The sequence below is a fragment of the Dermacentor silvarum genome, chromosome 1, assembly GCF_013339745.2.
Source record: "Dermacentor silvarum isolate Dsil-2018 chromosome 1, BIME_Dsil_1.4, whole genome shotgun sequence".
Taxonomy (NCBI): domain Eukaryota; kingdom Metazoa; phylum Arthropoda; class Arachnida; order Ixodida; family Ixodidae; genus Dermacentor; species Dermacentor silvarum.
The window spans coordinates 175,815,682-175,827,786 of record NC_051154.1 but is presented as its reverse complement, the minus strand read 5'-3'; the positions used below and the strand labels follow the sequence as shown (position 1 = coordinate 175,827,786).

The following is a 12,105-nucleotide window of genomic DNA, read 5'->3' as shown; positions in this document are numbered from 1 at the left end:
CTGCTGGCTGCGTCGGACCGTGAGAGAGGTATGGCCTCTTCCTGTGTGTCGTCAAGAGGGGCCCGAGCGGCATTATCGGCGTTTTCATTCCCTATGACGCCGCAGTGACTTGGAAGCCACTGAAACGTCACGTGGTGTCCTTTCTCATGTGATGTATGGAGTAGGTATCTAATATCGAATACGAGCTGTTCGTATGGCCCGCGACGCAGAGCTGATAGCACAGATTGTAGGGCTGCCTTTGAGTCACTAAAGATTAACCATTGTCGAGGTGATTCCCGATTGACGAAACGAAGTGCAGCGCGAAGAGCAGCTAGTTCCGCAGATGGCGATGTCGTTGGATGATCAGTCCTGAAGCTAATGGTAATAGCTCTTGCTGGGACAACCACAGCAACGGACGAACACTGGAGGTATGTGGAACCATCAGTATAAATATGTACACCGTCCTCATACCTCTCGTGTAGAAGAAGCAGAGACAGTTGTTTCAGCACAGGTGACGACAGCTCAGATTTTTTCTTGATTCCTGGTACACTGAGATGTCATCATCATCAGCCTATATTTATGTCCACTGCAGGACGAAGGCCTCTCCCTGCGATCTCCAATTACCCCTGTCTTGCGCTTGCGTATTCCAACTTGCGCCTGCGAATTTCCTAACCTCGTCATCCCACCTGACTTTCTGGAGTCCTCGACTGCGCTTCCCTTCTCTTGGTATCCATTCTGTAACCCTAATGGTCCACCGGTTATCCATCCTACGCATTACATGGCCTGCCCAGCTCCATTTCTTCCGCTTAATGTCAACTAGAATATCGTCTACCCCCGTTTGTTCTCTGATCCACACCGCTCTCTTCCTGTCTCTTAACGTTACTCCTAAGATTTTTCGTTCCATTGCTCTTTGTGCGGTCCTTAACTTGTTCTCGAGCTTCTTTGTTAACCTCCAAGTTTCTGCCCCGTATGTTAGCACCGGTAGAATGCAATGATTGTACACTTTTCTTTTCAACGTTAGTGGTAAGGTCCCAGTCAGGATTTGCCAATGCCTGCCGTATGCACTCCAACCCAATTTTATTCTTCTGTAAATTTCTTTCTCATGATCAGGGTCCCCTGTGAGTAATTGACCTAGATAAACATATTCCTTTACAGACTCTAGAGGCTGACTGGCGATCCTGAATTCTTGTTCCCTTGCCAGGCTATTGAACAGTATCTTTGTCTTCTGCATGTTCATCTTCAACCCAATTCTTGCACTTTCTCGATGAAGGTCCTCAATCACTGAGATGTACTGTGGGGCTAATAAGACACCAAGGGGGTATCGATGGTTTAGATTCCGCGGTGAAGCCCGAGGGAAGTTTGTAGTTCGTAAATTATGAAGAGATTCCCAAGCAGATTACCACGTAGATTACCACAGTTTCGACAGGCAGTAACTTTCATTTACCGGTTTCTTTCGAAAAGCGGTAGCGGCAGCATCCATATCTTGTGTATGCGGCGACACGGCAGAGGTCATTGATCATGTTGTTAGGCGGACGGCGTTGTATTCCGCTCATCAGACTTGAACTACAATGTTCAGTGCTCAGCGATTCAAGCGTGATATTCGGAGCGCATGGCTACCGGCACTTCTTGTGCCACAAGTGGGCACTGTGGTCACCGATCTTGCTGGGATAAGCAAGATACGCTTAGAGTATTGGTGAAACAAAAGAAGAAAAAAAAGCAGGCAAGAAATTATTAAGACTGCATCCGTTAGAGAGAGAGAGAGGTAATTTATTAGAAAGGCAGAGAGGTCGGCCTTAGCGAGCATGCTCTGGCCTGCTACTCCGCACCGGGAAAAAAAGGAAAGGGGAAAAAAGAGAGTGATGAAAGATGATGATGAGGATAGGAAGAAGGGATGCATATATACACTAACACAGTGGTTTCCTTAACGTCTTGCGTCTAGTCCGGTGATCTTCAAGTAGTCCAGAGCAGCCCTTTGATGCTACTGACGGTCCCACATTGCGAAAAAAATATTATTTTCGGACAATGTTCGCCTGCTAATGCCTGCTAGCGTGGAAGCCAGCATCTTCCGCTGTGATGCATAGAGAGAGAGAGAGCAGTCGCAAAACAGATGTTGGAGAGTCTCCGACACTTGCCAGCGTTCACAGTTCGGGCTGTCCGTACGACGAATCAGATGTGCATAGCGTCGATTGATAGCGTCGTCCCAGGCGAATCCGGTGAAGCATGCTTGCTTGGCATCGCTTGAATTTAGCTGGGAGGTGAAAAGTCCTGTCAAAGTCTATTTCCCGCAGGCGCCTGTACCGATGGTCTGGTTGAGCCCAGTAATGTGCTGCGCAATCTCGCATGAGCGTAGTCAACAAAGGGTTTACATCGCTCCGCGAGTAAGGAATTTTTGCTTCGACGGCTTTAGGAATATAGTGGTTCTTGTTCCCGCATCAGCTAGTTCGTTGCCGGCCAAGCCGCGTAGGTAACTATAAAAGACAGATATAAATGTTCTCAGGAAGAGAGAAAGGATTAGGGAGATGTAGACAAAACGCTAGACTGATAAATATGCATAGATTAATTGATTAGCAGGCTAGATGATTATTTGTCGCCGCAACCAGTTTCGAAACTGATGTCATATATCATCATCATCCTCCTCCTCCTCCTCATCATCATCATCATCATACATTGTGGTATACGACGAAAACAAGAGCCTTTTTGACGCATTGTGACTCCAAAAAGGAAAAGAGTTCTATCAATAGGTACATTCTTTGCGTACTGATTACCTTCAGTTCTGCAATTACAACATGCTCTTAGTCATTGACTGAAATAATTAAACTAAAGGTATAACAAAAATGTAATTCGTGACATTTTGCTAATTAATGATCGTGTTGGTACTTATCTCGCAAATCCTGATGTGCGCAGCTGCTATGATACAGCTGTAAAAGTTATCATTTTGCCTTGAATCCCTTTTATTTAGTAACGTAAAGCAGTCGTCGCAGAACCCACCGCAGTGGCTCAATTAGCTAAGGCGTTGCGCAGCTGAGCACGAGGTCGCGGGATCGAATCCCGGCCGCGGCGGCCGCATTTCGATAGAGGAGAAATGCAAAAACGCCCGTGTGCTTGCGCTGTAGTGCACGTTAAAGAACCCCAGGTGGTCAAAACAATCCGGAGCTCTCCACTACGACGTGCCTCATAATCAGAACTGGTTCTGGCACGTAAAACCCCAGAAAGAAGTCGACGCAGAAACAAGCGGTACACGTATATACCGTTGATTAATTGAATGTCGACCGAGCCGTAGTGGCCATGGCGCTGCGCTGCCGTGCTCTAGGTCGTGGGTTCGATCCTGGTCGCGGCGGCCGCATGTCGATGCGGGCGAAAACACTCGTATGCTTACATTTAGGCGCACTTTTGTGAAAAAGATGGATTTGTCGCGTCGCTAAAGTCGTGCAGAAATATGCGCGTTCATATGCGGTAAATTTCGTTTCACCGTTGCCAAGGTGCACAATCAGCGTGGAATTTGGCCAGTTTCTGTCACAGAAGGAATTTCTACTGTGTGCCAGGAGGTATAATTAAGTCGGCCCTTAGACACCGTCACTGCGATATGGTGAGCGAAATGAACCGTGGCTGCCCAGTGCACCCAGTGGATTTAATTAAGCCGCCTGCAGCAATCCCTCGAAGCTCACTGGGCGTTAAGGGGACCCAATACGATGGCGACGTTAAATCGAGTGGTACAGCATATAGAGGACACAAGTCAAGACGTCAAAGATAGCTGCGGACCATTTTACGCCCGAATGTCAGTGTGTTTACGCCGCTGACACGGAGGCAGCACTTTCTGGCAAGCTACCCGGAGTCTGTTGTATCTTTCGTCTCGCGGAAAAAAACAAGCCGCCTAATGGCCCGGCCGAAGACGTTGCAGGCTCCTATGTTTGCCTGGTAAATCAAGAAGGCCGAACTGGCTTCCCTTCCCTCTGCGCGTTGTCTCCGACGTCGCCATCGCTCATCTAAAGTATTCGTTGCCTGTGATAACAGGACTCTCTGTTTGAAGCTTGTTCAAAGGTCCATATCCGCATAACTGCCAGTAGGACATCGTAAATGTTCACTAAATTATAGGTACTAAGTTAACTCATAGGTGCCGATTTGATCACTGAAGCGGCAGTTCTAACGGGTGCAGCAAGCTCAGGCTGCGAATCTGATCATGCATTATACGTCGGGTACTGTCGGACTCGCTTGCGTATATAATAGCGTCTTCCTCTCGCGGACTACATGTTCGAGGTTTTTGAAAACATTCCATTTAGGGGAAAAAAAACAGTGTCTTCAGCCTGCAGTTCTCCTTAAGGGCTATGCTTCGCCTGAAAAGTATTTTTCTGGCACGCTCGAAATGTTAGTGACATCCAACGGAAGCGATGCCGCTCCTTCATGTAGCTCGGAAAGGCACTACACAACGTAATGAAGACACAAAGACAGGTGCTACTTCAGCTTCTTTCTTATCCTTTTGAACCTGAAGAAACTGGTGGCAGAATGCTTTATGCCAAGCCTTCATCGAAATTGAAAAAAAAATTAAGTGAGCGACAGCTATACACTATATACCTGCCAAATTGAGAAGCCACTGCGCTCGAAAAAAAGCAAATTTTATTGCGATATCAATCATATGGACACTGCAGGCACATTTCTGCCGTCGGCGTCACCGTCACCGTGAGGTTCTGTATAAAGCCCAAGGGCGATAAAATAGTCGCCGCGCGCCGTATGCTTTATGTGCGAGTGAAAGCGTGCGAGGGTGAGCCGGCGATCGCGGCTCAATCTCGCGCACACAAGGGAGGGAAGCGGGGAGGAAGCGCGCCGTCTTCCGTCGCGCCGACAACATCATAACCATCATTTGGATACCGGGTCACGCTGCCATCACGGGTAACCTGTATGCCGACAGAGCAGCTCGAGAATTTGCACATAACCGAGCACTCATCACGCCGACTGCAGATGACCCTGACCCAGTTGACCCCGAGTATTCAGCAATCCTGAACTACCACAGAGGGAGTCGCTTGCGATATCCCCCACCCTATCGAATACTAAAGACGGAGGATGCCGCTGCCTGGCGTAGGCTCCAGACAGGCACTTACACAAACCTACACATATTACATCGCCTGCACCCCACAGCCTACAGGGACGAATGCCCGTGGTGTGGGGTCACACCAACCCTGTACCACATTACGTGGGAGTGTACGCTACACAACATAGAACACCATGACACGAACTACCACGAGGGAGCAATGGGAGGCACTGCTGTCCAGCTCGGCCCTCGACGACCAGCTCAAGCTGATCCAGAGAGCAGAGAAGATGGCAAGAGCCAGCGGAGCCCTGGACTAGGGGCCCCGACCATTAGCGATGCCCCATTGGGGCAAGACAAAACTATCTTTGAATTAAAGTTTATCTATCTATCTATCTATCTATCTATCTATCTATCTATCTATCTATCTATCTATCTATCTATCTATCTATCTATCTATCGCGCAAAAGGCTCCGGGGGAGGGTAGAGGGGGGGGGGGGGCGTCCGCGCGCGTTCGCCCAGGGTATACAGTACCCAGGCACGGCCGCTGTATATATTGAAAGGCATCTGCGACGGCGACAGAGTCCGCCCTGCGCTGTGTTTTCGCGGCTTAGTTCGCGTTGATGCGTGCGGCAGCACGAAGGTCAATTCGCTCGCTGCTGCTGCCGCGCTTCCTCACTCCTACGTTTTGACAGTGAGTTTCTGCGGTCATCGAGTGAGGTGTGTTCATGTTTGCTACTGTTATGATCGGCTTGGGACTGCACCTGTCAATCGAGCACTCGTTGTCAGAACAGGAGGTTGAGCACTTAACCATAGAGATCGTACCCAACAAACGGGGCCGAAAGAGCACGTTCGTGGTTAACACGTACAAGCCACCAAGGCCGGCGAAGGCCGATTTCACCAACCTCCTTTCCGAAGCCAGTCGACTGGCGCAAGCAAACCAGCTTATTGTAGTCGGGGACTTCAATTCGCCTCACCGGGACTGGGGGTATCAGTCAAACTCAGCAAGAGGAGTGACAGTCGCGCGAGCAATAGAATCCCTACGAATGGAACTCCTTACCGACCCTCTATATCCGACCAGGGAAGGCAACAGTGTCACCCGTGACTCATGCCCCGACCTCACCCTGATCAAGAACGTCGCCGAGGCCACGTGGACGAACCTAGGAGAAACCCTGGGCAGCGACCACTGTATACTCAGCACGTCCATATCATCTAGCAAAATTAGAAGACATCTGGGTGCCGCCCATATCACTGACTGGCCCAAATTCCGCAATGCACCCGTCCCGTCAGGTCCAATCCAGTCGATACACGTCTGGAGCGAGGACATCAGACAGGCATACAAGACAGCCACAGAAACAATACACCGCACACCGGAAGCCCCAGAGGTAGACCGCCACCTTCTCAAGCTATGGGAAAAGCGCAACCGGCTCGTGGGAAGATGGAAAAGGCAACGGCTAAACAGATCCCTCCGCCTGCGGATTGCACAGCTCACAGAGGGCGCTCAGACATACGCCACCAACCTAGCACAGCAAAACTGGCAACAGTTTTGTGAGTCACTGCGGGGAACGCTGGGAACCTCCCGTACGTGGGCAATCCTGCGGAACCTCATCGACCCCTCTAAATCAAAATCTGAATCTACACGCACCCTGAAGCGCATTGCTCACCTCTTTCCGGGAGACAACGTAGCCCTACTTCTTGCTCTAAGGGACAAATACATCGGCACCAGTACCGCGCCACCCTGCTCTGCGACCTATCAGGGTGAGGAAAATCCGGCACTCGACGCTCCCATCTCCGAAGCCGAGGTGTACGCCGCAGTACGATCGTGCACCCGAAATACTACGGCTGGAGCGGACAAAATTAACAACGCCATGATCCGCAACCTGAGCAAGGCACAGATCAGGGACCTCACCAAGTACCTGAACGACTCGCTCTGGGAGAAGAATGAAATTCCCTCCGAGTGGAAACACTCGGAGATCATAGTAATCCCGAAACCGGGCAAGAAGCCGGCAGTGGAAGCTCTACGACCTATATCTCTCACATCGTGCCTGGGCAAGCTCTACGAGCGAGTCGTCCAGACGCGCCTTCAACACTACATAGAAGATAACGACCTTTTTCATCCATCCATGATTGGCTTCCGGTCGGGCCTGTCGACACAAGACGCCTTCCTTCTCCTGAAGGAGGAAGTACTCTCTAACATCCCGAGGGGTGGCGAACACCTCATTATGGCGCTGGATCTAAAAAGCGCGTTTGATAACGTGTCTCACGAGGCAATACTCTCCGAGCTCAGCAATCTCAACTGTGGCGAGCGCACCTTCCAATATGTCAAGACTTTTCTGTCCAACCGAACGGCAACAATAGGAATGGGTGACACGAGATCGGACCCTCAAGACATGCCCAACAAGGGCACACCACAGGGATCGATCATCTCCCCGCTCCTATTCAACGTCGCCATGATCGGCGTCGCAAGGGCTCTGCAGCAGGTTCCGAACATCGGATACACCCTGTATGCGGACGACATTACGATCTGGACAAACACCGGCTCTCTAGCCGAGAAGGAAGACACACTCCAAGCAGCAGCAATCTGCGTCGAAACAGAGGCCATTCGATGTGGACTCCACTGCTCCCCCGACAAATCCGAAGTGATCCGCATACAGGGACATCACTACAAATCGCCAGGCAACCTAAACATCCTCCTACATGGGGTCCCAATCCGGGAGGTACCACTCATCCGGATCCTGGGCCTCTGGCTGCAGAGCGACGGAAAGGCCAACCACACACTCCAACTGCTCAAGACTACAACACAGCAGATCTCTAAGATGATCCGCCGGGTGGCCAGAAACAGAAAAGGCATGCGGGAGGAGGACACGATCCGTTTGGTGCAGGCACTGGTCATCAGCCGCCTTTCCTACGGGCTCCCTTACCTCACCCTGCTCCGAGCAGACTTCAACAAAGTTAATGCGATGATACGCGTAGCCTACAAGAACGCCCTCGGTCTCCCACCGTACACATCCAACGTCAGCTTGGAAGCTTTGGGACTAAATAACACGTTCGAGGAAATTCAGGAGGCGGTCCTCCTGACCCAGAGAGAACGCCTCCTGTCCACAGCGACAGGCCGACACATCCTAAAGCGCATCGGCTACCCGGCGGACCTTGACGCCATCCAGTCGACCACAAACATTCCGACATCGTACCGAGCCAGAGTACACGTGGCCCCGCTCCCAAAAAATATGTCACAATCCCACAACGAAGGCAGAAGAAACGCCCGAGTGGACTACCTCAAACGCACAGTGGGACGGAGCCCGAGGACGGTGTACGTGGACGCCGCCCTATATAAGGATGCATCGAACGCAGCAGCAGCCGTGGTGGTGGACTCTTCTTACGAAGAAGTCTCCAGCATCTCCATCCCGCACTGCACCGTCACAGAAGCGGAAGCTGCGGCGATCGTGCTGGCCGTTCAGTACGGGGACGCGACCAACCGAGAACTTCAAGTAATAACCGACTCCCAAGCGGCGTGTCGGCTCCTTCTTGCAGGCAGAATACCTCAGAAATTAGCTAGGTTCACGACTAATCCATTGGCTAGAAATTCATCGCTCAAACATCAGATCACGTGGGCTCCGGGGCACTCGGGGCTGGAGGGTAACGAGGCCGCGGACAGGCTAGCTCGAGGTCACACAAACCGAGCGGCCACAATCCTCGATCCCACTACAACCCTCCCCGTACCTGCGGCTTACGGCGCGCGACTTCAACACTTGCGCAAACAACGTCAGCTTTACCCCCCACCACACAAGGGGCTAAATGCACAGGAAGCACGGGACTGGAGACAGCTCCAAACCAACACCTTCCCCAACTTACACAAATACAGCATTATCTTCTCAGAACACTACAAAGACGCATGCCCATGGTGCAACGAACGACCCACCGCCTACCACGTCACGTGGGGGTGTACAGGCCCCAAACCGCCAGACATACAAACACAACAACCGGAGGAGCAGTGGGAGGCCACTCTGTCCAGCCCCGACCTAGCAACCCAGCGCGGACTGGTAATCCAGGCGAGAGCGGCAGCCAAGGCCACTGGGGTCTTGAAATGAAGACTCCACTCGATGTACATTTTCCTCCGTATTTATTTTCTGTGTGAATAAACGTTTTCTACTACTACTACTGTCAAATGTGGGAAAGAAGCCCGAGCGCCTTTCCCGTGACGAGATAAACCTCTTTCATCCTCGAGGAAGCGTCTCACCTCTACGGAGCAGACGAAAACGGCGAGCTACCAAGAAGGAGGACCCGAGGGAGAGGAGGTCGTGAACTTGACCGCCCGACAGAGGTCTGACGCTTCCACAAGTTCCCCGAAGGAGTCATCGGCAGGTTATGATCTTCCGGGAATCTGTATCTCTCCAATGTGGGAAGCAAGCCCCAGCGCTTTTCCCGTGACAAGATAATCCCCTTCATCCCCGAGAAAGCTTCTCACCTCTACGGAGCAGACGAAAACGGCGAGCTACCAAGAAGGAGGACCCGAGGGAGAGGAGGTAGGCAACTTGACCACCGAAGAGAGGACTTCCCCGAAAAACATCGGCCACCACGAGGGGATTTAAGGCCGTCCTGGCCCCTGTGTTAATCAGAACCGCTCGAGACTCAGATAGAGTCAAAACCATGTACCAATGAAGTGAATACAATCTTTTCTATTTTTCATCATCACGATGCCCGCCTTCATCGTCGTCTCCTGATTCCTGCGGTGACGACCCACCTCACCCGGTCGAGATTATATCACTACTGCGCGCGTGACACTATTCTTGTTAATTTAGTTGGTGGTCTATGTTTACAAGTTTTTACGGCTGATAAAACTATTATACTTAGTTCGTAGAGCTGTCCACTAATTTGCTATCACAATCGATGCTTCGCCATTCGGGCGAAACTGCGGTATTTTTTTGTCGCATAACTAGAAATGTTTGCCGTATTTCGCGGTGCATTGTTGTTGTAAGGTCAGAAATATTGTATCACGAGAAACTTCTGTTATATATGATATCTGACGTCGTGTGTATAGCTCCAACACCGGCTTTTCTTTTTTTTTTTTTTTTTTTTTTTTTTTTTTTAGCGACCGCGACCATTGGCACGACATGTTGTTGTGGCAACAAGGCCAGCTAAGTTGCGAGGCAAGAAAATTCCGTCGTAACGATTATGAATAATGTTGTCGTGATGAAACACTTAGAACAGAAATTCTCGTAATTTCTCGACGAAGGGTGTGAGTGGTCGTGAGTATATACAGGGCCCTGCACATTTCGCTTAACGTGTTCGAAACAAGATTTTGCGCTTACCGCTGCACTGTTCATGCTGAAATTTTGCAGAAGGATCGCATTTTCTAGTCCACGTCGTTCACTGTAACATTTGCCACAGTTAATTGCCTTTTTATTTTTTTTAGGAAAAAAGTGCAAATGTGCCTTCGCTTATGAGGATGCGAGCTGTGGCCGCGACGGCGCCAGCGGAAACATGGGTCGCCGCCTGCCGGAAGCTACAGAAAGCAGCCGGTCAGAGAGCATTGCCGCGTGTTAACCGCTCCTGGAACACGCGGCAGCCCTGCCTGACGCGGGCCGCGGCGGCCCTGCCTGGTCAGGCAGGGCTGCCGCGTGTTGAAATGGCCCTTCAAGGATGAAGGGCCATTTGAAGGCACTTAACTTTTGCGGAGCACGCGATAAAATGGCGCCAAAGAGTAGTAAAAATAAAGAGAGAAAAGCAAAATTGAGAATTCAAATATACTAATAAACTAGGGTTCAAGTTAAAAAAAAAACAAGCAGAAACAAGAAGAACGCAAAACAATTTTATCACTACTTACAAGCGTCGTCAATACACATATGCGACTTTCTATAGTCTCTGACTTATATTTCGTCGCATATATGCTTTGACAACGCTTGCAAGTAGTTTTCGTGGCAGTGGAAAGCTGGGTGGTTCACGCTCTCTCTTGGAGTGACAGCAATTTTTCTTTCAGCGCCGAAGGCGGACAGAAACAAAAGGCGACGACAGGATGGTAAATTTGAAGGTTAAAAAAAAGAAAATAAATAGCTGGGGAGGACGCTGAACGTGAGCAAAGAGCGATATGGCATGTTTGCCTTGTGTATTTTTCAGCCACGTCCCGGAACTTCCCTGACAAGTGGCTGCGGCCTGATTCCAAAGCACGGTAAAACGTTGCTTCGTCGAAAAAGAAAGAAAGAAAAAGTTACTTATTTGTCACTTGAAATTTGATTTTTACAAACTCTTCTAACTCAGGGCAATTTTACACATCATCATCATCAGCAGCAGCAGCAGCAGCAGCAGCAGCAGCAGCAGCTTATATTTATGTCCACTGCAGGACGAAGGCCTCTCCCTGTGATCTCCAATTACCCCTGTTTTGCGCTAGCCGATTCCAACTTGCGCCTGCAAATTTCCTAACATATAGGAACGCCTGCAAATTTCCTAGCATAGTGAACAAATATATATGATATTTTGCATTTGGGTCCTGTGAGCTAATGTGCTCAGAATGTTGGTGCTGCGTTATGCCAGGTTGCTAGCCAAGGGCAATAGTCTCTTGAACACGAACGGCCATGGCACTTTATTCACACGGCATAGCCCTGCCACCATGTACGTAATTTACGTATTCCAAAAATTTCTTACAATGAAACCTTATTATCAATCTGCATGCAATGAGAATACGTGCACACGGGTGAGAGAAATATCAGTGATAGGTGGGGAGGTTAATTAGCTGAACATAAGGCTTGGAATGCTACTGCAGGTTTAATATATAACGAGAGAGCAAAGGACGAGAGAAAGGAAAATAACGGACGCGCATCCACTCGCACAAAAACTCAGAAAGGGGCAGCAGTGAGCACCATGAAATGGAAACAAAGTGGAGCTTTATGGCACCGTCAAAAAATAAAATGTTATCCATCTCTATCCTTTTGGCTGCAACAACGAGATGGACTAGACTACGCAGTGTGAATAAAATACAATGGCAGTGCGTCTTGTAAGCCTTAAGCTTGCGGTCTGGTATAACGCAGCTCCAACACTTTGAGCAAATTAGTTCACAGGACCCAAATGAAAAATATCACATCTCTTTGTTCGCTACTGTAAATATAACAATC

The 12,105-nt window shown here is 49.8% G+C and overlaps 1 protein-coding gene across 1 annotated transcript in view; it reads left to right on the top strand.

Moving 5' to 3' along the window:
- The first annotated feature begins 5,742 nt into the window (after positions 1–5,742).
- Positions 5,743–12,105, top strand: part of LOC119435931 (uncharacterized) — a 31,322-nt gene continuing 24,959 nt past the window's right edge. Inside the window, exons 1-2 of the mRNA XM_037702635.1 lie at positions 5,743–7,347; positions 7,477–8,487. Of these exons, the coding sequence (XP_037558563.1) occupies positions 5,743–7,347; positions 7,477–8,487 (2,616 nt within the window). The remainder of the gene's footprint in view (positions 7,348–7,476; positions 8,488–12,105) is intronic.